We start from the raw sequence: 27952 nt of genomic DNA, 5'->3' as shown, positions 1-27952 counted from the left end.
CGTTTTCTCTACCCGCTTGTCCTCCATCTTGTGGCTGTTCTCGGCCGAGCGTTCCATGTTGTCTGTCTTCTGGAAAGTTGTGCTGCTGGGCCGAGCGCGCTCACGCCTGTAATCTCAACACTTTGGCAGGCCGAGGCGGGTGGATCACGAGGTCAGGAGTTCAAGACCAGCTTCTCTAAGATGGTGAAACCCCGTCTCTACTAAAAATACAAAAAAAGTAGTCGGGCTCTGTGGCAGGCGCCTGTAATCCTAGCTAGTCGGGAGACTGAGGCAGGCGAATCGCATGAACCGGGCGGCAGAGGTTACAGTGAGCCGAGATCGCGCCACTGCACCCCACCCTGGGCGACAGAGTGAGACTGTCGCAAAAAAAGAGAAAAAACAAAGCTGTGCTGTTTTCCGAGCCCTTCCCCACGTTTCGCCCTGATTATTGTGGCTTACTCTGGGTATAGCATTGAACACTAAATGGGACAGTGGGTCTTTACACTTTTGTAATTTCCTACAGCACACAAATAGATGTCTCATATTTTCTCGCTTATTAGCTGGGAAAGATGACGAGATAGTCCACTACCTACAAGGAAAAAGCCTAAAATTGTTGGGATGGGATACAGGAACCTTACCAGTTTTGTACCACTATGGTCAACATGCTTTAATGTACCCTTGCTTTAACACTGCCCCCTCTCCCGTCTCCTCTACCTCTGGAGCCCGCCACTTGGAGCACCACCTCCCTCACTTTTCCTTTACACTGGCTGGAATAATTACTGCATCACATGATGAAAGTCTTTTATTCTTTCATCAGGGCGCAATGCAGACGCAGTGCAGGGGTGACCTCTCCTGCCCAGCCTCTCCCTGGCACTTGACATCCTGTTGACATCTGTCTCCCCTCTAAACTAAGGAATGCGAGTGGTATTTATTGTTATGTCCGCAGCAGCTCAGTTCCCACTAAAAATATGTAATACTTACTGAGCTCTATGTGTTAGTCACCAAGCACTTTACGCGTAGAATTGCATTTGATTCTCTTTTAAAATGATTATTTCTAATTTTATTTTTAAAAGTGTCTTGCTCTGTCATCCAGGTTGGAGTAACGTGGCATGATTATAGCCCACTGCAGCCTCAAACTCCTGGTCTAAAGCCATTTTTTTTTTTTTTTTTGAGACGGTGTCTCGCTCTGTTGCCCAGGCTGGAGTGCAATGGCACAATCTCGACTCACTGCAGCCTCTGCCCTCCGGGTCCGAGCGACTCTTCTGCCTCAGCCTCCCCAGCAGTTGAGATAACAGGTGCCCACCACCACGCCTGGTAATTTTTGTATTTTTAGTTTGAGACAGGGTTTTGCCATGTTGGTCAGGCTAGTCTTGAACTCCTGACCTCAGGTGATCCACCCGCCTCGGCCTCCCAAAGTGCTGGGATTACAGGCGTGAGCCACCGTGCCCGGCCTAATTTTTTAATTTTAATTTTAATTTATTTATTTTTGAGAGAGTTTTGCTCTGTCGCCAGGCTGGAGTGCGGTGGCACGATCTTGGCTCACTGCAATCTCTGCCTCCCAGGTTCAAGTGATTCCCCTGCCTCAGCCTCCTGAGTAGCTGGGACTACAGGCACGCACCACCTTGCCTGGCTAATTTTTTGTATCTTAGTAGAGATGAGGTTTCACCATATTGGCCAGGCTGGTCTACATCTCCTGACCTCATGATCTGTCTGCCTCGGCCTCCCAAAGTGCTGAGATTACAGATTTTTATTTTGTATACAGAGTCGCCCAGGTTGGAGGGCAGTGGCACGGTCTTGGCTTAAGGGAGGAGACCACCCCTCAGATTGTCTTATGCCCAATTTCTGCCTCCAAAGAAAGAAAAAGTAAAAACTAAAAGGCAGAAATGAAATCCACAGGCAGACAGCCTGGCACCACACCCTGGGCCTAGTAGTTAAAGATTGACCCCTGACCTAATCGGTTATATTATCTATAGATTACAGACATCGTATAGAAAAGCACTGCGAAAATCCCTATCCTGTTTTGTTCCGATCTAATTACCAGTGCATGCAGCCCCCAGTCACGTAACTCCTGCTTGCTCAGTCGATCATGAACCCTCTCATGCGCACCACCTTAAGAGTTGTCAGCCCTTAAAAGGGACAGGAATTGCTCACTCGGGGAGCTGGGCTCTTGAGACAGGAGTCTTGTTGATGCCCCCGGCTGAATAAACCCCTTCCTTTTTTAACTTGGTGTCTGAGGAGTTTTGTCTGTGGCTCGTCCTGCTACAGGCTCACTGCAACCTCCACCTCCTGGGTTCAAGCGATTCTTCCACTTCAGCCTCCTGAGTAGCTGGGACTACAGGTGCATGCTATCACCGCCACTAATTTTTGTATTTTTAGTAGAGATGAGGTTTCACCATGTTGGCCAGGCTGGTCTTGAACTCCTGACCTCAAGTGATCTGCCTGCCTCAGCCTCCCAAAGTGCTGGGATTACAGGTGTGAGCCACAGTGCCTGGCCTAATTTTTTTTTTAGTGGGAGTTTTGTTCTTGTCACCCAGGCTGGAGTGCAATGGCACGATCTCAGCTCACTTAACGCCTCCCGGGTTCAAGCGATTCTCCTCCCTCAGCCTCCCCAGTAGCTGGAATTACAGGCACCCGCCACCACCCCCTACTAATTTTTTGCATTTTTAGTAGACGGGGTTTCACCATGTTGGCCAGGATGGTCTCAAACTCGACCTCAGGTGATCCACCTGCCTCGGCTTCCAAGAGTGCTAGGATTACAGGCGTGAGCCACCGTGCCTGGCCCGAAGAATTTGCTGGGGGTTTTTTTGTTTTTTGTTTTTTTGTTTTGAGACGGAGTCTCGCTCTGTCACCCAGGCTAGAGTGCAGTGGCGCGATCTCAGCTCACTGCAAGCTCTGCCTCCCGGGTTCACGCCATTCTCCTGCCTCAGCCTCCCGAGTAGCTGGGACTACAGGTGCCCACCACCACACCCCGCTAATTTTTTTGTATTTTTAGTAGAGACGGGGTTTCACTGTGTTAGCCAGGATGGTCTCGATCTCCTGATCTCGTGATCCACCTGCCTTGGCCTCCCAAAGTGCTGCGATTACAGGCCTGAGCCACTGCGCTCGGCCAAGAATTTGCTGTTTTAAAGCTGTTAGCAGGCCTGGCGCGGTGGCTCACGCCTGTAATGCCAGTACTTTGGGAGGCCGAGGTGGGCGGATCACAAGGTCAGGAGATGGAGACCATCCTGGCTAACACAGTGAAACCCCGTCTCTACTAAAAAAAAATACCAAAAATTAGCCGGGCGCGGTGGCGGGCGCCTGTAGTCCCAGCTACTGGGGAGGCTGAGGCAGGAGAATGGCGTGAACCTGGGAGGCAGAGTTTGCAATGAACCGAGATCACGCCACTGCACTCCAGCCTGGGCAATAGAGTGAGACTCTGTCTCAAAAAAAAAAAAAAAGCTTTTAGCAATTTTCTAATTTATTTAACGAGGAAAGACACAGTAAAATAAGGAGTTTTTTATAGGAACTTTGAGCCAACATCTGGATTGAAAACTTTTCTTCAGTACCTTCCAGATATGAAGGCTTAGACAAGTTTCTTAACATCCCTAAACTTGTTTCTGCAACCACAAAATACATTAGTACCAGTATCCATAGATCCATAGGGTTGTTGTGAAATTTAAATTGTATCATAGTTTTTTTTGTTTTTTGAGACAGAGTCTTGCTCTGTTGCCAGGCTGGAGTGCAGTGGCGTGATCTCAGCTCACTGCAACCTCCACCTCCCAGGTTCAAGTGATTCTCCTGCCTTAGCCTCCTGAGTAGCTGGGACTGCAGGTGCGCCACCACGTCCGGCTAATTTTTGTATGTTTAGTAGAGATGGGGTTTCACCATGTTGGCCAGGTTGGTCTGAAACTCCTGACCTCAGGTGATCCACCCGCCTTGGCCTCCCAAAGTGCTGGGATTACAGGCGTAAGCCACCACGCCCAGCCTGTATCATAGTTTTAAGACCTTTGCGTTGCACCTGGAAAAAAATAAACACTAGTACCTGTGGAGTTCCTAATAAGGGAAAAGGAGTCAGGCTGGCAGGAGTAGGGGAGAACAAAAAGAAAAAGTAGATAAGCTCTAAGTCTGCCTTTCTTCATGATCCAGGATATACAGTCCTCCTGTGCAAGTAACTCACAGTCTTCCTATGCCCAATTTATCACCAGAACCTTGGCTGATAGAACAATGCAAGTTAGCTCACTGCATCCTTGGCATTATCAATACTGCGTGTAGCCCTCTCCAGCATGAGCACCATTCTGTAAAATCCCCATTGTAGTCAGCTCCTCTCTTAGTGCCTACCTGTTGCATCCTTGCGATGTATGTTTATACTATCTGCCCTTGTTTACCTATGACTGTCTTGGTAAGTTCCTTTACCACCTGCAACACTGGCCCCAATTAGTTGTACCCGAGAGCAGCTATTACTATGAATGATCCTTTTTTCTATACAAAAGTGCAGGTAATATTATACAACTGGCTGGAACTAAGTTGAGATTATGAGCTAAACCTAAATGTATAGAAATGTGAAAGGCTGTTTTCCTTGGGGGAAGCATACATTTCTGGAGGTGATGGTTGTTTATGCTTATACCAAGGGTTCTCAACCATCTGGAGGGCATTAAAGTGATATAAAAATCGGAATCAGAGGCCAGGCGCGGTGGCTCATGCTTGTAATCCCAGCACTTTGGGAGGCCGAGGCGGGCGGATCACGAGGTCAGGAGATCGAGACCACGGTGAAACCCTGTCTCTACTAAAAATACAAAAAAATTAGCCAGGCGTGGTGGTGGGTGCCTGTAGTCCCAGCTACTCGGAGAGGCTGAGGCAGGAGAATGGCGTGAACCCGGGAGGCGGAGCTTGCAGTGAGCCGAGATCGCGCCACTGCACTCCAGCCTGGGAGACAGAGCGAGACTCCGTCTCAAAAAAAAAAAGAAAAAAAATCGGAATCAGTTGGAGTGGGGTGGGAGTGCAGGACCTATTTCAATGTGCTTAATTTTAATGTAATTATTTATTTTTGAAACAGGGTCTTGCTCTGTTGCCCAGGCTGGAGTACAATGGCATGATCATGGCTCACTGCAGCCTTTTCCTCTTGAGGCTTAAGGGATCATCCCACCTCAGCCTCCCAAGCAGCTGAGACTACAGGTGCGTGCCACCAATCCCAGCTAATTTTTAAATTTTTGGTAGAGATAGGGTTTTTCCATGTTGTCTGTGCTGGTCTGGAACTTCTGGGTTCAAGCCGTCTGCCCATCTCAGTCTCCCAAAGCATTGGGATCACAAGCATGAGCCATTGCACTTTGCCAGTTTATGTATTTATTTATTTTGAGATGGGGTTTCGTTCTTGTCGCCCAGGCTGGAGTGCAATGGTGCGATCTCAGCTCACTGCAACCTCTGCCTCCTGGGTTCAAGCGATTCTCCTGCCTCAGCCTCCCAAGTAGCTGGGATTACAGGTGTGTGCCATCACGCCTGGCTAATTTTTGTATTTTTAGTAGAGATGGGGTTTCACCATGTTGGCCATGGCTGGTCTCAAACTCCTGAACCTCAGGTGATCCACCTGCCTAGGCCTCCCCAAAGTGCTGCAATTACAGCCACGAGCTACCGTGCCCGGCTGCCAGTTTATTTTTAAGTAAAGATAGGGTCTTGTCTTGTTTCCCAGGATAGACTCAAACTCTTGGCCTCAAGCCATCCACCTTAGCCTCCCAAAGTGCTGGGATTATAGTTGTGATGAACTGCAACCAGCTTGCTTTTTTAAAAAGCTCCTTAGATTATTCTAATGCTTAGCCAGAGTTGATAACCATTGGCTTTTTTCCCTAGCTTTATTGAGGCATAATTGATAAAAATTGTATATATTTAAGGTATATAATGTGATGATTTGATGTACCTATACATAGTGAAATCATTATCACAATCAGTCGTTAAATAAAATTTATAGGAGGTTGGACGGGCACAGTGGCTCACGCCTGTAATCCCAGCACTTTGGGACGCCGAGGTGGGCAGATCACAAGGTCAAGAGATCGAGACCATCCTGGCCAACATGGTGAAGCCCCGTCTCTACTAAAAATACAAAAATTAGTTGGGCGTGGTGGCATGTGCCTGTAGTCCCAGTTACTCTCCGGAGGCTGATGCAGGAGAATCACTTGAACCCAGGAGGCGGAGGTTGCAGTGAGCCGAGATGGCGCCATTGCACTCCAGCCTGGTAACAGAGCAAGACTCCGTCTTAAAAAAAAAAAAAAAAAAAGAAAGAAATTTATAGGAGGCAAGGCTGGGTGCGGTGGCTCATGCCTGTAATCCCAGCACTTTGGGAAGCTGAGGCAGGTGGATCACCTGAGGTCCAGAGTTCAAGACCAGCGTGACCAACATGGTGAAACCCCATCTCTACTAAAAATACAAAAAGTAGCCGGGCGTGTTGGCATGTGGCTGTAATCTCAGGTACTCAGGAAGCTGAGGCAGGAGACTCGCTTGAACCTGGGGGGTGGAGATTGCAGTGAACTGAGATCGCGCCATTGCACTCCAGCCTAGGTGACAAGAGCAAAACTCTGTCTCAAAAAAAAATAGTATACGAGGCCATTATTTTGGACTGAGCTCCTGTACTAGGCCCCAACAGGCCATACCCAAATGGAGTTACTCATGCTAGAGTTCCATATCATTAAATTAAAGAAGTTGTTTGGCTGGACATGATGGCTCATGCTTGTAATCCCAGCACTTTGGGAGGCTGAGGTGGGAGGATCACTTGAGTCCAGGATTTCAAGACCAGCCTGGGCAACATAGCAAGACCCCATCTCTATTAAAAAAAAAGAAATGAAGTTGTTTATGTCACCACCTGGGAAATCAGGAGACAGAGATAATAGCCAAGTCCTCAAACAGGCCAGCTTTAGTCAGCATGATAAGGAAATCCCCTCTGTTTTAACCTTTACGAGGAAAGTAACTTTGAAACCATCTCCAGCCTGGGTAACATGGCAAAACTCCATCTCTACAAAAAATAATAAAATTTTTTTTTTTTTTTTTTGAGACGGAGTCTCGCTCTGTCACCCAGGCTGGAGTGCAGTGGCGAGATCGCGGCTCACTGCAAGCTCCGCCTCCAGGGTTCACGCCATTCTCCTGCCTCAGCCTCCCGAGTAGGTGGGACTACGGGCGCCCACCACCACACCCGGCTAATTTTTGTATTTTTAGTAGAGACGGGGTTTCACCATGTTAGCCAGGAAGGTCTCCATCTCCTGACCTCGTGATCCACCCGCCTTGTCCTCCCAAAGTGCTGGGATTACAGGCGTGAGCCACCGCGCCCGGCCAAAATATAAAAATTTGCCTGTAGTCCCAGCTACTCTGAAGGCTGAGGCAGGAGAATCAACTGAGCCCTGGAGGTCCAGGCTGTAGTGAGCCGTGATTGTGCCACTGCAGTCCATCTGGGGTGTGAGAACAAGACCCTGTCTAAGTTAAAAAAGGAAGCCACCAAGCTGTGTTTTGTTGTTTCCTGCTTTCCTTAGCCTGTTTCTTTTTTTTTTTTTTTTTTTGAGACGGAGTCTCGCTCTGTCGCCCAGGCCGGAGTGCAGTGTCGCAATCTCGGCTCACTGCAAGCTCCGCCTCCCGGGTTCACGCCATTCTCCTGCCTCAGCCTCTCCGAGTAGCTGGGACTACAGGCGCCCGCCACCATGCCCGGCTAATTTTTTGTATTTTTAGTAGAAACGGGGTTTCACCGTGGTCTCGATCTCCTGACCTCGTGATCCGCCCGCCTCGGCCTCCCAAAGTGCTGGGATTACAAGCGTGAGCCACCGCGCCCGGCCTCCTTAGCCTGTTTCTGTCCTCTGTTTAGCTTGTTGGAACACTCATTCTATTTTATGGAAGGAAGTGTTGCCCAATTCACACAAGTGATAAAAGCTAATTAAGATCTTTAGGCTGGGCACAGTGGCTCATGCCTGTAGTCCCAGCACTTTAGGAGGCTGAGGTGGGCGGATCATGAGGTCAAGAGTTCGAGACCAGCTTGGTCAACATGGCGAAACCCCATCTCTACTAAGAATACAAAAATTGGCCGGGCGCGGTGGCTCACGCTTGTAATCCCAGCACTTTGGGAGGCCGAGGCGGGTGGATCACGAGGTCAGGATATCGAGACCACAGTGAAACCCCGTCTCTACTAAAAATACCAAAAAAAAAATTAGCCGGGCGTGGTGGCGGGCGCCTGTAGTCCCAGCTACTCGGAGAGGCTGAGGCAGGAGAATGGCGTGAACCCAGGAGGTGGAGCTTGCAGTGAGCCGAGATTGCGCCACTGCACTCCAGCCCGGGCGACAGAGCGAGACTCCATCTCAAAAAAAAAAAAAAAAAAAAAAAGAATACAAAAATTAGCCGAGCATGGTGGTGTGCACCTGTAGTCCCAGCTACCTGGGAGGCTGAGGCAGGAGAATTGCTTAAACCCGGGAGGCAGAGGTTGCAGTGAGCCGAGATTGTGCCACTCCCATCCAGCCTGGGTGACAGAGCGAGACTCCATCTAGAAAAAAAAATCTTTAAACTAAATCTGTTGCAATTTGTCTTTTGACAAAGTCAATTAACATATCCAGCACCTCATATAGTTACCTTTTTGTTTGTGTATGGTGAGAAGCCTTAAAATATATTATCTTAGCAAATTTCAAGTGTACAATACAGTATGATTAACTGTAGTAACCATACTTATTTGAGTGAGTGCAGGTCTGGTGGCTCGCCACTCGGAGAGCCCTGAAGCAAGAGCAAGGTATGGTAGAAATTTACCAAAACTAGCAATAGGGAAGTGGCTAGATTCACATCCAAAGCAACCACTTCAAATTTCTGGGGAGAACGCAAGGGTTTAAAAAGGGAAACGAAATTGGTGGCATGCAGGAGCTGTGCTGAGTACAAGGTCCATGTGTCTTGTTGTGGTGGCTATCTTGGGTCTGTCACCTGGAGTGCGGGCACTGGTGTCATCTCAACAATGGCCAGGTGGTATTGCAGACTAACTACCTCGAGGTAATCTCTGGATTTTTGCGGCTGGGTCTCCATGCTTGGTCTGTCTCGAGATTAGCCCCTGGGTAAGCACATAATTAGATACAAGCATGCAGTTAGATAAATGTGCATGGTATAATGGAGTGTATGGTGAGAAAGGGAGGAATATGATATTTCAAAGAAAGTACATGTCAAAGCTAGTATTTTAAGACTAAGGAGAAGAAAAAAGATTTCTGCAGTAAGCTTCAAGGTTACATATTGCAACTAGGGAAATAAGAGAAAAAATGGTATAAAATGCATTTTCAGGCTAGACTGGTCATGAAACTGTCTTTGCAAAAATCATAACTCAGAAAATTATGACAGTGAAAGGTGTCAGACCTAACTGACCCTATCATGCTTCTAACCTCTAAACTGTCCTTGTTCATTCATTCCTAGGCATAGGCCAAACTACCTTTGAGAAGGAATTTAGTGTGTAGTTTATGTAACGGTCCTTCCCAAAAAGCTAAACTGTTAAAACAAATGAAAGGCCACCAGCCACGAAGTCAAGATGAGAGGGGCTGGATTTCTAAATATTACCAGCCATTATTCTGGAGGTCATAAGATTTGCAACTTTCCTAATTATTCTTGAAGGTAACATCACTATTGTGAACCTAAGATGGGCCTTTTGAGATGTCTTTTCAGGTTTTTCATTTCTCACAACCAGATGGCCCCACCTGGACCTGCCAACCAGTTCTGTGCCCCCACCCAGGAACTGACTCAGGAGAAGAGAACAGCTTCGACTCCCTATGAGTTCATCTGCAAGCCAACCAATCAGCACTCCCGATTCACTGGCCCCACCCACCAAATTATCCTAAAAACTCTGATCCCTGAGTTTTAGGGGAAACTGATTTGAGTAATAATAAAACTCGTCTCCCGCACAGCTGACTCTGCGTGAATTACTCTTTTTTTTTTTTTTGAGACAGAATTTCACTCTTGTTGCCCATGCTGGAGTGCAATGGCGTGATCTCGGCTCACTGCAACTTCTGCCTCCCAGGTTCAAGCGATTCTTCTGCCTCAGCCTCCTAAGTAGCTGAGATTACAGGTACACGCCACCACACCTGGCTAATTTTTGCATTTTTTTTTTTTTTAGTAAAGATGGGATTTCACCATGTTGGTCAAGCTAGTCTCAAACTCCTGACCTCGTGATCTGCCCGCCTTGGCCTCCCAAAGTGCTGGGACTACAGGTGTGAGCCACTGCGCCCAGCCATGAATTACTTTCTCTGTTGCAATTCCCCTATAATCCCAGCACTTTGGGAGACTGAGGTGGGCAGATCACCTGAGGTTGGGAGTTCAAGACCAGCCTGCCCAACGTGGAAAAACCTTGTCTCTACTAAAAATACAAAATTAGCCGGGCGTGGTGGTGCATGCCTGTAATCCCAGCTCCTCGGGAGGCTGAGGCAGAGAATCACTTGAACCTGGGAGGTGGAAGGTGCGGTGAGCGGAGATCACGCCACTGCACTCCAGCATGGGTAACAAGAGTGAAACTCCGTCTAAAAAAAAAAAAAAGCAGACTCAAAGCTGTGAGAAAAGTGAAGTGGAAGGATGGGGGCATGCTCTGTTCTGGTTGGGACTCAAAATGAGGAGGGTAGAAGACAATGGACAGAAGAGTTGGGCTGGGTTGAGCATGGGTTCTAGGCCTTGAACCTAAACAACAAGCACAGGAAAAGCTGGTCAGCATCTGTGAACTGCCACCATGGAAACCACTGCATTGATCAGCAACACAAATGGGGGGAGTGGGGGTTTCTGGAATAGGGCTAGTGTCTCACTACTTCTTGCCCTCCAGAGATGGCTACAATAGGGTTTGGTCTCATTGTCGCCCAGGCTGGAGTGCAGTGGCATGCTCAAGGCTCACTGCAACCTCTACCTCCCAGACTCAAGCCATCTTTCCACCTCAGCCCCTCTAGTAGCTGGGACTACAGGTATGCACCACTGCGACCAGCTAATCTTTTTTTTTTTGAAAGATGTGGTTTTGCCACGTTGGTCTTGAACTCCTGATCTCAAGTGATCCGCCTGCCTCAGCTTCCCAAAGTGCTGAGATTATAGGAGTTAGCCACCACGCCTGGCCCTTGATGTTTTCATACTATGGGTTATGATCCATTAGTCACTCATGAAAACATCAGAGTACACAGTAGGTGAGGATACAAATTTTGTGAAACTTTTCTTTTGGTTATATATGTGTATGTAGGTCAAAATGTCTTTCTTACTGTCATTGAAAGCCACAGGTTTAGAGAGCTGGGAGGACAGGGGCTCTCCCAGTCCCTAATTGCACCAAATGCCTCATATTAATCATAGTAGAGCTAAAATGAAAAAAAGAAACACACACCTCAGTATCTACCAACAACAGGACCACAGAGAAACTCACGTTGTTAATTAAAGTGTATAATGTAAACATGGCATTGAAAGTATAAAAGTTAAAGGCTTATGAAAAACTCAAGAAGGGTCAAAAGGCTATACAAGCAAGTAGTATACAAATTGTTTCCTTAAAAGATAAATTTTAATATACAGAATAAAATCCAAGATGATTTTATTATTTTTCACTTTCCCAAAACTTGTGAGCATGAATGCTTCTGAATCTGACCAATGAAGTTTACATTTTGGTCCAGTACATTATGAGACTAACTTGTATGATCAAGTCCAGCTTGATTATCATAAATCATAGAAGTTAACAATTTACTCTGAGAATCTGTTGCTAATATAGATGATGAATTTCCAATTTTTTCTTAACTAAGAATTTACTCAACTTTAGCTCAGAACCAGATTCAAAATATCTTCTTTAATTAGCTGGTCATCATTTTAGGCTTAATCTAGGCAAATTATTTAATACTTGATTGAAGATCATACAAAACCTCCAAAATAAATAAAAGAGTATGCAAAATTATTAGCTTTTGTGTACAATACAGAAAATACCTGTCAGTTCTGGACCAAAATAATTGTATTAAAATACAAAAGGTGATAGGGAAGAATTAAAAGATTTGCAGTGACTGCTTTTGGTGGTCAGCTACAACAAGCCAACAACCCTCAGCTATTTTGGAAAGTGAAGGTGGGTCTTAATTTGCAGATAATGAATATCTTCGGTAGTTTAAAAAAATATAAACTCTAAAAAAGCTTGTGAATCATATACAAAAGCAGCTATTTGAGACCGAGGTTGAACACCAGAAATTGTGTTAGCACCACCAGCAAGCACAGGGTCCTCTGACTCTTCCGCCCTCCTATCTTGTGCAGAATGCAGACGTGAATGCTGTACACATCATTTACGGTTACAAAAATCGGCCTTGAGTACAGGGTTCCTGTAGGGTAGTCTTAAGCCCTAAGAGGCACCAAGCGGTAGGTGACAATCTGGATCACAAGGTCCGACGATATAATAAATCCCGTGTTGCCTTATCAACTTTTTGCTGGTAGTCCTCCAATTTGTCAAGTATTTTCTGAGACAGCTGTAAGAGAAAAGAAGGAAAACATTACATAACAGCTCAACAATGGAAAAATATTGAAGTTATTAATAACTTTGACTTCACCAAGTACATTCCACCTTATAAAGACGTTAGCCACTCTGCTTCATAAAATCACCATTTGTTATAGGAGTCTCCTCTGTGACTCTACTGATAAAACTAGGCCTCTCTGTTACATACAACATTTCAGTCTCATTTTCTGAATGAATTTTCTAAGTATGGAAATCATACCAGTATTTCTTTTTTCTTTTTTTTTTTTTTTTGAGACGGAGTCTCGCTCTGTCGCCCAGGCTGGAGTGCAGTGGCGGGATCTCGGCTCACTGCAAACTCTGCCTCCCGGGTTCACGCCATTCTCCTGCCTCAGCCTCTCCGAGTAGCTGGGACTACAGGCGCCCGCCACCACGCCCGGCTAATTTTTTTGTATTTTTAGTAGAGACAGGGTTTCACCGTGTTATCCAGGATGGTCTCGATCTCCTGACCTCGTGATCCACCCGCCTTGGCCTCCCAAAGTGCTGGGATTACAGGCGTGAGCCACCGTGTCCGGCCCATACCAGTATTTCTAATAAAAGGATCACTAACTCTTTTCTCAGAACCAGAGATGCTGCATCTGATATAACTAGTTATTAGCTGCCGAGTGAAATACAGAACTAATATTTTAGATAGGTTCAGGAGGCACTCTATCTCACTGGTAAAATAAGCCATCACTATAATGACTCAAGGAAACACTGTTGTTTTTTATGTTAAGGCAAGCAGAGCGAATGTATGACTCCTGAGAAATGTTGTTGTATATGCCAACTTCCCTCAGGACAGTGATAACTTATTACACTGTATTTCTTTCTTTTTCAGGGTGGGGGAATGGAGTCTCACTCTGCCGTCCAGGCTGGAGTGCAGTGGTGCGATCTCGGCTCACTGGAACCTCCGCCTCCTGGGTTCAAGTGATTCTCCTGCCTCAGCCTCCCAAGTAGCTGGGATTACAGGTGCCCGCCACCATGCCTGGCTAGTTTTTGTATATTTAGTAGAGATGGGGTTTCACCATGTTGGCAAAGCTGGTCTCGAACTCCTGACCTCTCAGGTGATCTGCCCATCTCAGCCTTCCAAAGTGCTGGGATTACAGGCATGAGCCACTGTGCCCGGCCTATCATGCTGTATTTCAAGTACCTGTTTACCCTGTAGGGTCTGCCCTACCAAACTAAAAGCTTTGAAGGATGGACCGACTGCTTGCATTTGTCTCTGTATAATTAACACGCACACGGTTCCTCATTATGTTTCCTTAACCCTGTTGCTTAGATCCTCTGCCTTATCTATAAAGGGACTGGGCAGTTTGTTAAGGGCCAAAAACAGGCTTTCGTCCTCCCTTTCTAATCCCGGAGAACTGAAGATCAAGCTGTAAGGTGTAACTGCTAGTGCAGGGGCTTACAGAAGACGTCTCAGGAAAGGGCTGACTTACTGCGATGTTGTGGCTGTTGGCACTGTTCTCTCCCAGAGCTTGGAGAAGCTGATCAATAGAGGAGTATGGAAGCCACACCATTGGGGCTGTTGCGGACAGTGGAAACTAAAAGGAAAATGTTTATTTGAAAACAGTCTGCAAAGTGCACCATTTCTCCTGGGTAGTTGCTTTCATAGGACTCTGTAGAATAAAATACCCTTTTTTTTTTTTTGAGACGGTCTTGCTCTGTCGCCCAGGCTGAGTGCAGTGGCACAATCTCAGCTCACTGCAACCTCCGCCTCCTGGGCTCAAGCGATTCTTGTGCCTCAGCCTCCTGAGTAGCTGGACTACAGATGTGCACCACCATGCCTAGCTTATTTTTTTATGTCTATTTTTAGTAGAGATGGGGTTTCGCCATGTTGGCCAGGCTGGTCTCGAACTCCTGGCCTCAAGTGACCCACCCGCCTTGGCCTCCCAAAGTGAGCCACTGCGCCCGGCCAAATAAAATGCTCCCCCCACCACACGAAACCGTGTGTATACATGTGCACGCACACAATGGGAACCCTCTTTTCTCCACTTGGGAAAATTGTCATTTTTTCGGTTAAATTAAATATATTTAAAAATTCATGTCAGCTGGGCCTGTAGTCCCAGCGTTTTGGGAGGCCGAGGCGGGTAGATCACAAGATCAGGAGTTCGAGACCAGCCTGGCCAATATGGTGAAACCCTGTCTCTACTAAAATACAAAAATTAGCCAGGCATGGTGGTGCCCATGTAGTCCCAGCTACTCGGGAGGCTGAGGCTGAAGAATTGCTTGAACCCGGGAGGCAGAGGTTACAGTGAGCCGAGATCGTGCCACTGCACTCAAGCCTGGGTGACAGAGCGAGACTCCGTCTTGGAAAAAATAAAAAATAAAAAAAAATTTCATGTCAACTTTCTTTTTTTTTTTTCAGACAGGGTCTTACTCTGTCACTCAGGCTGGAGTGTAGTGACATGATCATAGCTCACTGTACCCTCAACCTCCAGGGCTCATGTGATCCTCCCACCTCAGCTTCCCACAGAGCTGGGACTACAGGTACACGCCACCATAACCAGCTAATTTTTTTCTATTTTTTGTAGATAAAGGTTCTCACTATGTTGCCAAGGCTGGTCTTGAACCTCTGAGTTTAAACGATCCTCCCACCTTGACCTCTCAAAGTGCTAGGATTACAGGTGCGAGTTATTGCACCTGGCTGATTTCATGAGGGTTGAAGCTATAGTTAACTACACCTATTTAGACCTGGCTCTTCTATTATATTTACCATCTGTATAGGCCTGTGATAACCTCTGAGCCTGTTCCCTCATGGGTTAAAAAATAGAAAATTAAAACATTCCTTCATAAGGCTGCTATAAGGATTAAACAAGAAAACGCTTGTAGAGAGAGACTTAACACAGTCCCGGCATACACACAATACCATTTTGTTTACCTCTCTCCACTGAATCCTAACTAATGCCATATTATTTTGACAAAGAAAGATGAAACTCCTATTTTATAAACAGGAGACTAGAGATTCCTAGAGTGTCAATATTTAGTTGTATAACTACAGATAGTAAAGGTTAAATACACTAATATATAGTTCAATTTACTCTCAGATTCTCACCTTACATAGCATGATAATAAAAAGAAATGCCTAGGCCGGGCATGGTGGCTCACATGGGTAATCCCAGCACTTTGGGAGGCCGAGGCGGGTGGATCACTTGAGGTTAGGAGTTCCGAGACCAGCCTGGCCAACATGGTGAAGCCCCATCTCTACTAAAAATATTAAAAAATTAGCTGGATGTGGTGGCGGGTGCCTGTAATCCCAGCTACTCAGGAAGCCGAGGCAGGAGAATCACTTGAACCCGGGAGGCGGAGTCTGCAGTGAGGGAGTAAGCGGAGGCTGCATCACTGCACTCCAGCTTGGGCGACAGAGCAAGACTTGGTCCAAAAAAAAAAAAATATATATATATATATGTGTGTGTGTGTGTGTGTGTGTATATGTGTGTGTGTGTGTATATATATATATATATATATATATAGATAGATAGATAGATAGATAGATATAGATATATGTGCCTATACAGATGTTCCTCAACTTATGGTGGGTTTGTTTTCCAATAAACCCACTATCAGTTGAAAATATCATAGGTTGAAAATACATATAATACACCTAACCTAATGAACATCACGGCTTAGCCTAGCCTACTTAACCATGCTCAGGACACTTAACGTTAACCTATAAAGTTGGGCAAAATCATCTAACAGAAAGCCTACTTTTTGAATATCTTGTGTAATTTATTGAATACTGTACTGCAAGTGAAAAACTGAACGGTTGTATGAGTATTTTATTTATTTATTAATTATTATTTTTTTTTTTGAGATGGAGTCTCGCTCTGTTGCCCAGGCTGGAGTGCAGTGGCATGATCTTGGCTCACTGCAACCTCTGCCTCCCAGGTTCAAGCGATTCTCCTGCCTCAGCCTCCCGAGTAGCTGGGATTACAGGTGCATGCCACCGCATCTGACTAATTTTTATATTTTTAGTAGAGACAGGGCTTCCCCATGTTGGTCAGGCTGGTTTCGAACTCCTGACCTCAGGTGATCTGTCCGCCTCGGCCTCCCAAAGTGCTGGGATTATAGGCATGAGTCACTGTGCCCGGCCATGAGTATTTTAAAGTATGGTTTCTCATAAATGTTCATCACTTTCAAACCACTGTAAGGTTGAAAAATCGTAAGTCAAACCATTGTAAATTGGGGACCATTTGTATATGCCCTACCTCAATTCCGAAGTATTGATGTCCTTTTCCCAATACAGCATCCACATATTCTGACACCAAATCCACAGCTTCTTCTAAAAGGTCATAGTTTAAGTATAAACGAAGCAATTCAGCAGCGTCAACCTTCTGTGAAAAGTCAGTGATTAAGAATATGTATCTATTTCCCTCCTACTTGAGTACTGACCAAAGAATGTTGAGTGGCTGATTCCCCAACATTTGTATTTCTCAATATAATTAGACCAGTGGCTTGGTTTACTCATCTGAGGATAAGAGCTGATAACAAATCTGGGGAGTTAGGGAAAAAAAAAGTTAAATCCCTAAGAGCCGTTACCTCTAGGCAGTTTGGGAGGCCCTATCTGTTAAATAGCCTTCTTCCCCTGTGTTATGACCTAAGACATATTTTAACTTCTCTCCACTTCAGTTTCCACAGTTGTAAAGCCAACAAACTTTTCCTGAATACTAAAGTGACAATATATTCACATAATAAGAAATACATGAATGACAAATGCAGAAGAAGTTCAAAGAATCACCAGCTTTAGATCTGAAGTCTCTACTTGGAAGAGTTCTATTAAGTATGCTTTCTATATTCCGATTTGATCACAATCTTACCTTTACCATCTTAGCTGCCTTCCCTACTTTCCTACTTATTTATTTATTTTTTTTGAGACAGAGTCTTGCTCTGTTGCCCAGGCTTGGGGGCAGTGGTGCAACCTCAGATCACTGTAACCACCACCTCCGGAGTAGCTGAGATTACAGGCACGCACCATCATATCCAGATAATTTTTGTATTTTTAGTGGAGATGGTGTTTCACCATGTTGGCCAGGCTGGTCTCAAATTCCTGACCTCAGGTGATCTGCCTGCCTTGGCCTCCCAAAGTTCTGGGTTTACAGGTGTGAGTCACTGTGCCTGGCCTCCTTTCTACCTTAAAAAAAAAAAAAAAAACTTTCCTGATTTTAACCTTTAGATTTTCTCTTTCCTTATCCTACTCAAGGTGGTTCAGATGCAGAAGTTCTCAAACTTCAGCATACATCAAAATCAAATTAGGAGCTTCTTAAAATGTAGATTTCTGGCTCCTAGCCTGAGATAATCTGATTCTGTAAGTCTAGGATGAGGAATCTGTATTTTGAAGAAGACTGCCATCTGAATAATTCTGATGCAGACAGTCTAAGAACCTGTTTTTGATTTTTAATAGTCAGGTGAAACAGTGGGAGTGGAGAAGGAACCAATCAGAAACTGGTTGTGCTCAATTAGTTGTAAACACCAGGGCACTTAGACCAGCCATACTGTTAGATTATTGGAAAAGTCCCCCACCCGCTCCTGTGAGTTTTTTGATGTATGAAATGTATGAAGAGTAAATCTTGTGTCACGCATATGCTCATTGTTCTAAATATAAACTCACTGTTCAGTGAATAGTAATTAACTTAATTACTAACCTATGAAACTTCAAATCTAAATACACAGTAGTACTGTAGAAATGAATTTGAATTGTTCTTATGGTTTTAGCTATGATGAAAAGCTTCCCAAGGTACATAAGTCGATATGTTCCCATAAGTTATCACCCCATCTTTTTCTTTTTCTGTATATATATTTAAATTTAAATAGAGATGGGGTCTCGCTATGTTGCCCAAGCTGGTCTCAAACTCCTGGGCTCAAGCCATCCTCCCCTGTTGGCCTACCAATGTGCGGGCATGACAGGTATGAGCCCCTGCAATCAGTCCATATTTTTAATCATCTCATGAAGTTATCCAGAATGGTAAAGAGTGGGTTCTTACTCTGTACAAGTTATAATCCACTTACCTTGTAACTGTTTATAAGCCAGTTAGGCAGAGGCACTCCATGAGACAAGAGCTTGTTGATTACACAGTGGTGATACAAGTTATTCTGGACTTTGTACGTCTCCAGGTAAGTGGATAATAGTCGCCATGCTTCATCCGTAGCACTTGAAAAAAATAAAAATGACTAATGAGTTTCAGATTCTTAATCGCTATTTAGAGTACCATTCAAAGCATGTATTTACAAGAAAAACTTTTTTTTGAGATAGGGTCTTGCTCTGTCACCCAGGCTGGATGGAGTGCAGTGGTGTGATCTCAGCTCACTGCAGCCTCAGCCCCAGATTCTCCCATTTTAGCTTCCTAAATAGCTGGGAATACAGGCATGCACCACTATGCCCGGCTAATTTTGTTTATGTTTTGTAGAGACAAGGACTTGCTATGTTGTCCACACTGGTATTAAACTCCAGAGCTAAAGTGATCCTCCGACCTCGTCCTCCCTAAGTGCTGAGATTACAGGCAGGAGTCACCATGCCCAGCCTTACAAGGAAAACTTTAGAAATTAACAACTGAATCAATAATATAGCTAAATGGGAACAAATACTATTTGGGCTAATGTGACTTAGGGGGATAGTACTAGAAACTAGATGTCTTGGGTTCGTATATTCCTCTCCCACTAACGTATTTAGTATTTAGTAAACAAACGTATTTAGTAAATGAATGTTATTTGTTTGGCTATTAATACATAATTCATTTAACTCGTTTGTTTCTGCATTTCTAAAACAAAAAACTGGTTCAGAACGCTGGTTCTCAAACCTGATCAAGCATTAGAATCATGCAGAAGTTCTAACTTGGAAGACTAGGGTGATTTCTCATAATCTGTATTTTAATAAGTTATTCTGATGTGCTAATTTAGGGGTTGAAAACTAATGTCAGAGAACTTCCAAATTCTAAAGTGCTATCACTCTAAAGTGCTAAGCTGTATAATACCAAGTGCAAATGCAGTTCAGAAAGGGAAGTTTACTGAGGGTTAGGAATGTTAGAGAAGGTTTCTGAAGAAGCTGAAGTACATTTACGTGGACACAAAGTGGGTGCACTGGGGAAGTATATGAACAGACGAGATCTGAAGAAGGTATAGTGGATGATGGGGGCTGATGGGTGACAGACTGCTGAACAGCAGCTGGAGACAAGCTATAAGAGGACCCTGTGACGAAACCATGCAGTGACTGCTCAATGGAAGAAATGGGGGAAAAAAGGAGGATAACACTCTGAAACAAGTAAATACAGATTTTTGCCTGTAAGAGTACCCTTTCCTGATATGAAACAGTAAGTCTTTGAGGAGGGGGATATGGAGAAGGAGACATTTCATAGGCAAAGACATCCTAGTTTGGACAATAAATGACATGATGTCACCTTAATTATAAACTTTCCAGCCCCTACAAAAACTTAGCCAAAAAGAAAGAAAAAAGTGAAATGATCTATGTAGGACAATTTAGTCAGAGAAAGACCGTTACAGCTTTTAGAAAGGCAAAACCACCCAGGGTTGAACACCAGGGCTGTACCTAGACTCCTTAGTAGTGATGACAGATGAGAGCTGATTGGCTGCTAGCCAGGCCCAGGCTTCTGCTTGGGCTGCCTCTCCTCCAAATTGCAATTTGATGCATCTGGAATGAAAATGGTTCCACACTTGAAAACTGAACGCTGAAACGCACCACTTTAATTTGATACTAAAACTAGAGAGATAGATGACAACTTCATCTCTAGTCTTTTGCTGAATTCACTACTGGAATATTGGATCATCTCTTCCTCAAGTTACACAACTGGATACCTACAAGGACATGAGTAAGAATTAAGAGACAATTTACTTCCAAGATAAAACTAATGATGAAAAATTCTTTTCTTTTTTTTTGAGATGGAGTCTTGCTCTGTCACCCAGGCTGCAGTGCAGTGGCGCAATCTCGGCTCACTGCAACCTCCGCCTCCCAGGTTCAAGTGATTCTCCTGCCTCAGCCTCCCGAGTAGATGGGACTACAGGCGCATGCCACCATGTCTGGCTAATTTTTTGTATATTTAGTAGAGACGGGGTTTCACTGTGTTAGCCAGGATGGTCTTGATCTCCTGACTTCATGATCCGCCCACCTAGGTCTCCCAAAGTGCTGGGATAACAGGAATGAGCCACCACACCTGGCCTCTTTTTTTTTTTTTTTTTTTAATTAAGATGGAGTCTCGCTCTGTTGCCCAGGCTGGAGTGAAGTGGCACAATATCAACTCACTGTAACCTCTGTCTCCCAGGCTCGAGTGATTCTCCTGCCTTAGCCTCCCAAGTAGCTGGGATTACAGGCACGGGCCACCTCTCCTGGCTGATTTTTGTATTTTTAGTAGAGATGGGGTTTCGTCATGTTGGCCAGGCAGGTCTCAAACTCCTGACCTCAAGTGATCTGCCCACCTTGGCCCTCCAACATGATGGCATTACAGATGTGAGCCACTGTGCCTGGCCAAGAAATTCTTCCTCTTTTTTTTGAGACGGAGTCTCGCTCTGTCCCCCAGGCTGGAGTGCAGTGGCACAATCTCGGCTCACTGCAAGCTCTGCCTCCCAGGTTCACGCCATTCTCCTGCCTCAGCCTCCCAAGTAGCTGGGACTACAGGAGCCTGCCACCACGCCCGGCTAATTTTTTTTATATTATTTTTAGTAGAGACGGGGTTTCACCGTGTTAGCCAGGATGGTCTTGAACTTCTGGCCTCGTGATCCGCCCGCCTCGGCCTCCCAAAGTGCTGGGATTACAGGCGTGAGCCACCGTGCTCAGCCTGAAATTCTTTTTAAGAATGCTTGGATGGATTAAACAAAACACTTCTTCAAACCATAAATGGTATATGGGCTACTTGGCTTATGATGACTGTTTCACACTAAGCAAGAGGATAATATATTTGCATTAGAAAAGACTATAAAAAGATAATTTTATACATACTTGAAGGCAAGCCCTTCAAAGACTGGCGTTAAGGGAAGCTTAAAAGTCTGACAGAGTGATATGGCAGTGTCAAAGAGGCCCGCCTGAACCAAGAGAGTGACCATTTCCTCTGCTGATGAACTTCCTGTGAAAATGGAAAAAGATTATTTCGTGTAGCCAACGTATACACAAATGAAACCAAAGATTTTGCTTTGTTGATGAGTATCTCTGAGTAATAACCCATGCTTTATACCCATCTAGCATGCTACACACACTGCCTGGACCTAAAATGTGCTCCTGGTGCTGACAAGTCAGAGGCTTTAACTCTTGAATTCCTACCAGCAACTGCAACCGCTGATGGATCATGCTGAGCCAAGGTGAGGCGGATGCGAGCCAAGGAACACTCTTTCTCCAGATCTTCCAGTTCCAGGATTTCAATTTGTCGATTTGCTACACATCAAAGAAAAATATTTTGAATTCCCAAAATACAAAGAAGCATCCATTAGATTAACGCAATCTATCAATTTCCACTGAACATTAAGTAACATTCAATCTAATTCCCAAATGCGTGAAGGAAGGAGAAAACAGGGAACTAAATAAATGCCAACTTAAACAAATTATGCAATATCCCATGTCAAATCAAAGTATTTTAACAACTGCAGTTGAGGACGTGCTTACAAGGTACTACATGTAATTTCATTTAACTCTTTAAACTTTTTCTTTTTAAAGGAAACAAATCTTGCTCTGTCACCCAGGCTGGAGTGCAGTGGCATGATCTCGGCTCACTGCAACTTCCGCCTCTTGGGTTCATGTGATTCTCCTGCCTCAGCCTTCCGAGTAGCTGGGATTACAGGTGCGCACCACCACGCCCAGCTAATTTTTATATTTTTAGTAGACACGGGGTTTCACCATGTTGGCCAGGCTGTTCTTAAACTCCTGACCTCAGGTGATCCAGCCACCTCAGCCTCCCAATGGGCTGGGATTACAGGCATGAGCCACTGTGACTGGTCTTGCTATGTTGCCCAGGCTGGTCTTGAACTCCTGAGCTCAAACGACCCTCCTGCCTTGGCCTCCCAAAATGCTGGGATTACAAGGCATGAGCCACTGCACCTGGCCTCATTTAACTATTATAATTGTGAAATACTATCTGTCATCTCGATCAATAAGAAAGAAATATGACCAAACTGTGAGAGGCAGAATTAAAACCAGGTGTGTCCAAATCTAGAGCCTTGGCTTTTTATGGAAAGATGTCATGCCTCTGTGGTAATAGCAAAAGAACCTGATAAAAAAAAAGCTTGGAACTAAGCTGATTTAAATACAACATACAAGAAAAAAACCACACTCTTATTTAAGCATTTTCATTTCTTTTACTGGTGTACAGCATTTTCAAAGTGCTACCAGACAACCTTTAGCAGATTAGAATGCTGAAAATAAACTAAAAAGAAGGAACTCTACAATATTTTTACAGCAATGTAATTATTATATATAATATATAGTATATGACAGTGTTACTACTATGTATAGTATACAACCACGTAACTATATATGTTACAATATAGCTGCTGTCTAAATTACATGTATAGTTGACCACTATGTATAGTATATAACCACGTAACTATATATGTTACAATATAGCTACTGTCTAAATTACATGTATAGTTGACCACTATGTATAGTATATAACCACGTAACTATATATGTTACAATATAGCTACTGTCTAAATTACATGTATAGTTGACCCTTGAACAGTGCAGGGGTTAGGGTGCTGACTCCTGAGCAGTTGAAACTCTGCATGTAACATTTCATTACCCAAAAACTTAGCTACTAACAGCCTACTGCTGACCAGAAGCCTTACGACAACCTAAACAGTCAACTCACACATATTTTGTATTTTATATACTGTACTATTTTTTTTTTTTTTTTTTGAGACGGAGTTTCGCCCTTGCTGCCCAGACTGGAGTGCAATGGCGCGATCTCGGCTCACTGCAACCTCTGCCTCCTGGGTACAAGTGACTCTTCTGCCTCAGCCTCCCAAGTAGCTAGGATTATAGGAATGTGCCACCAGGCTCAGCTAATTTTTTATTTTATTAGAGACCGGGTTTCTCCATGTTGGTCAGGCTGGTCTCAAACTCCCAATCTCAGGTGATCCGTCTACCTTGGCCTCCCAGTGTGCTGGGATTACAGGCGTGAGCCACTGTGCCTGGCCTATTATATACTGTACTCTTGGTTGTGGTTGTTTTGAGACGGAGTCTGGCTCTTGTCGCCCAGGCTGGAGTGCAGTGGCGCGATCTCGGCCCACTGCAACCTCAGCCTCCCGAGTTCAAGCAATTCTCCTGCCTCAGCCGCCTGAGTAGCTGGGATTACAGGCACCCGCCACCACGCCCAGCTAATTTTTTGTAGTTTTAGTAGAGATGGGGTTTCATCATGTTGGCCAGGCTGGTCTTGAACTCCTGACCTCAGGTGATCTGCCCGTCTCAGTCTCCCAAAGTGCAGGGATTACAGGCATGAGCCACCGCACCCGGCCTATACTGTACTCTTAAAAGAAAATGTTATTAGGCCGGGCGCGGTGGCTCACACTTGTAATCCCAGCACTTTGGGAAGCCGAGGCGGGCGGATCACGAGGTCAGGAGATCGAGACCATGGTGAAACCCCGTCTCTACTAAAAATACAAAAAATTAGCTGGGCATGGTGGCGGGCGCCTGTAGTCCCAGCTACTCGGAGAGGCTGAGGCAGGAGAATGGCGTGAACCCAGGAGGCGGAGCTTGCAGTGAGCCGAGATCGCGCCACTGCACTCCAGCCTGGGCGACAGAGTGAGACTCGGTCTCAAAAAAAAAAAAAAGAAAATGTTATTAAGAAAATCATAGGGAAGGCAGGCACAGTGGCTCATGCCTGTAGTCCTAGCACTGTGGGAGTCCGAGGTAGGAGGATTGCTTGAGTCCAGGAGTTTGAGGCTGCAGTGAGCCATGATTGTGCCACTGTATTGCAGCCTAGGCAACAGAGTGAGACCCTGTTTCAAAAACAAGAAACAAAAGCAAACAAACAGGTTTAGGCAAATGTCCTTTCCCCTAGTGATTTTCCTTAATGGTGTCTGGGAACTCATATGCTGCTCCTTGGTCAGCAGAAGCTGCTTCTCCTGTATCTTGACATTTTAAAAACCATATCTCTTTTTTAAATTGTCAAGCCATCCTTTGCTGGCATTAAATTCTCCAGCTTTAGATCTTTTACCTTCCTTTTGCTTTAAGTTGTTGTGTAATAACTTTTTTTTGCAAATCACATTAGAGTCTGTAGATATGCCTTTTTATAGCAATACTGTACCCACATAAAAGCTGGATTTTCAATATGAGATAAAAACGTATTTTGCAAAAAGCACAAGGTTTTTGTACCTACTGGCGAAGCTGAAGCAACAGCTTCACAAATTTTCTCTTCTTTTTTTTTTTACAATGTTCCTTACACTGGATTCATTTTTCTTGAAATGGCAGGCAACCTCAGCTGCCGGCCTCAATCTACAGTAGATATCAGGCAGTCCAACTCTTTCTTGTCATGTTATGACTTTTTTCTGCTCTTTGGGAGCACTTCCAGCGTCACTAGTGACACTTCGTATGGGTCCCACTAAACATTATTTTTTTTGAGGCAGAGTCTCACTCTGTTGCCCAGGCTGGAGTGCAGTGGCACAATCTGTGCTCACGGCAACCTCTGCTTCCTGGATTCAAGCAATTCTCCTGCCGCAGCCTCCTAAATAGCTGGGATTACAGGTGAGGGCCACTACTGCCCAGCTAATTTTTGTATTTTTAGTAGAGATGGGGTTTCGCCACGTTGACCAGGCTGGTCTTGAACACCTGACCTCAGGTGATCCACCTGCCTCGGCCTCCCAAGGTGCTGGGATTACAGGTGTGAGCCACCACACCCAGCTTCCTTAACTTTCTCAATATTTCTAGGCTATGTGGTTCAACTGGGAGTTTTTTCAAATTGTGACAATCTCCAGAAAAAGAATCCAATATACTTATTGAAAACACAAATCTGTGTATAATAGATGCCTGCAGTTAAAACTTGTGTTTTACAAGGGCAACTGTTACTACTATAACATTTATATATTACTACTATATGTAGCTTATTTAACTACATATTTCTATCATAATACAACTAACAATAACGATATTACTACTGTCTATCAAAGAACCAGTGTGAGACTCCTGACTCACTGGGGGCAGCTGTGCATTCTCCATCATGATTCCTCTTAGGGGATGCTCCAGGGCGATCATACTGATAAAACAAAACAAGGAATTTAACTGTGAAAATCAGTATTTTATTTTGATATCATTAACTGTGATTCAGAGCTTTTTATGCTTAAATTTTCTCAATGGAAATTGTTTCAACCAGCAGAGCTCTTCTTACAGAGGTACTGGAACTAGGAGACAAAGGAAGAAGTTCTTTGCCAAGTTGTTCACTTAACCATAACATATTACTGAGTCCAAGGACAGGGATTTGATCTCCATGTAAATCAACTAATTTCTCTTGGTTCCAGGGTTATATATAACAGAAACAGCTGCACGTATCTGACCCATCCGTATCATAGGAAAAACTCAAAGTGTGTGTCCTTTAAAACAGTAACTGTAGACTGCATTAACAAACACAATAGAAATAAAAGCAGCTACCATTTACTGAGCACATTTCGTGGGCCAGGCACTGTTACAGTTCAAGCAATCGACTTGAATTATCTCATTAATACCCAAACAATCCTATAAAGTAAACATTATCCATATTTTATGCCAGAGAACAACAAAAGATTAAGTAACTTGTCTGAATTGGGTCAGGTCTAACTCCAAAACCACTCTGCAATATTTCTTCCTACAATAATTCTGAACTTGAGAACTAAAGGGGTAGTAATATACAACAATTGAATTATAAACATAGATTTTTTTCACAAATATCTCAGTTGAAATTGTAAATCAAATGAAGCAAAATGATGTAATAGTTTTGAAAGGACCAAAACAAGTAGATTTAATGACCCCAAAATTCCAGGATGAAATGTTTCCATACCACTGCACCAGACACTGGCTGCACAATCCACGCGTATTCTGGACGAATAAGTCGTAAGCAATTGAGAGCAGCCAGATAACAGTTGCCTTGTTTCTCAAGTCCCCGGAGAGTTCGAACTTCTCTGCCAAGCCGCATTCCATACTCAAACATCACTGTGCCAGCTATGAGGAGACAATAAATTAGACTTCAGAACTTCCAAAGTTTTTTTTTCTTTTGAAGACAGACTCTCGCTCTGTCGCCCAGGCTGGAGTGCAATGGCTTGATCTCAGCTCACTGCAACCTCCGCCTCCCTGGTTCAAGCAATTCTCCTGCCTCAGCCTCCTGAGTAGCTGGGATTATAGGCACACGACCACCACGCCCAGCTAATTTTTGTATTTTTGGTAGACAGTTTAGTAGAGAGTTTCACCATGTTGGTCTCGAATTCGTGGCCTCGTGATCTGCCCACCTCGGCCTCCCAAAGTGCTGGGATTACAGGTGTGAGCCACCATGCCCGGCCTTCCAAAATTTGTTTCTCTAGAGATACGCAGAGAGAATGTTATCCCTAATCAAATGTTAAAATTTAAAACAAAATTGGGTTTGATGTAACCCCTGCCCCCCCCCCCCCAAAAATCACGTTGGTGAGGATGTGGAGAGACTGGAACCCTTTTGTACTGTTGCTGGGAATCTCAAATGGTACAGCTGCTATGGAAAACAGTATGGCAGTTCCTCAAAAAATTAAAAGCAAAATTATCATGTCATCCAGTAATTCCACTTCTGGGTATATACTCCAAAGAATGAAAAGAGGGGTCTCAAAGAGATATTTCTACACCCATGTTCATAGCAGCATTATCCACAATAGCCAAAGGTGAAAGCAAGCCAAGTGTCCATTGATGGATGAACACAATTTGACATATAAATACAACAGAAAATCATTTAATTATCTTTAAGAGATCTGTTTTTTTTGGAGACGGAGTTTTGTTCTTGTTGCCTAAGGTGGCATGCAATGGTGCAGTCTTAGCTCATTGCAACCTCTGCTTCCTGGGTTCAAGCGATTCTCCTGCCTCAGCCCCACAAGTAGCCAGGATTACAGGCGCCCACCACCACACCTGGCTAATTTTTAAAGACATCTTTAAAGAAGAAAATTCTGATGCCACTACAAGGATGAACCTTGAAGACATTATGCTAGGTGAAATAAGACAGTCACAAAAAGACACATACCAAATGATTCAAGTAGCCAAATTCATAGAGATGGGTGGTGAAATGGTGGTTGCCAGGGAATCAGGGTTGGGAGGAACAAGCAGTTGTTTAATGGGTATATAGCTTCAGTTTTGCAAGATGAAAAGTGTTCTGGAGATTGGTTACACAATACTGTGAATGCACTTAACACTCCTGAACTGTACACTTAAAAATGGCTAAGATAGCGGGCATGGTGGCTCATGCCTGTGATCTCAGCACTCCGGGAGGCCAAGACAGGCAGATCATGAGGTCAGGAGATCGAGACCATCCTGGCCAACAGGGTGAAACCCCCTCTCTACTAAAATACAAAAAAATATTAGCTGGGCATGGTGGCACGCGCCTGTAGTGCCAGCTA

General features: G+C 44.5%; 1 protein-coding gene and 1 long non-coding RNA gene across 2 annotated transcripts in view; one reads left to right on the top strand and one right to left on the bottom strand.

Moving 5' to 3' along the window:
* Positions 1–85: 85 nt before the first annotated feature.
* LOC134736865 (uncharacterized) lies at positions 86–9845 on the top strand. Its single transcript, XR_010121270.1, has 3 exons — positions 86–151; positions 5012–5130; positions 9632–9845. It is a non-coding gene; the product is annotated as an uncharacterized lncRNA (long non-coding RNA).
* A 1485-nt stretch (positions 9846–11330) lies between these two features.
* Positions 11331–27952, bottom strand: part of NUP160 (nucleoporin 160) — a 67702-nt gene continuing 51080 nt past the window's right edge. The window contains exons 28-36 of the mRNA XM_055281536.2: positions 26383–26543; positions 25545–25605; positions 21684–21794; positions 21366–21489; positions 19962–20063; positions 18428–18569; positions 16630–16755; positions 13861–13965; positions 11331–12398 (exon numbers count right to left, since the gene is read on the bottom strand). Coding sequence (XP_055137511.1) covers positions 12309–12398; positions 13861–13965; positions 16630–16755; positions 18428–18569; positions 19962–20063; positions 21366–21489; positions 21684–21794; positions 25545–25605; positions 26383–26543 — 1022 coding nt within the window. The 3' untranslated portion in view covers positions 11331–12308. The remainder of the gene's footprint in view (positions 12399–13860; positions 13966–16629; positions 16756–18427; positions 18570–19961; positions 20064–21365; positions 21490–21683; positions 21795–25544; positions 25606–26382; positions 26544–27952) is intronic.

Source organism: Symphalangus syndactylus, chromosome 6 (assembly GCF_028878055.3).
Source record: "Symphalangus syndactylus isolate Jambi chromosome 6, NHGRI_mSymSyn1-v2.1_pri, whole genome shotgun sequence".
In the NCBI taxonomy this organism is placed as follows: Eukaryota; Metazoa; Chordata; class Mammalia; order Primates; family Hylobatidae; genus Symphalangus; species Symphalangus syndactylus.
Note: the sequence above shows the minus strand (reverse complement) of the source record. Positions and strands in the feature narration are given on the sequence as shown.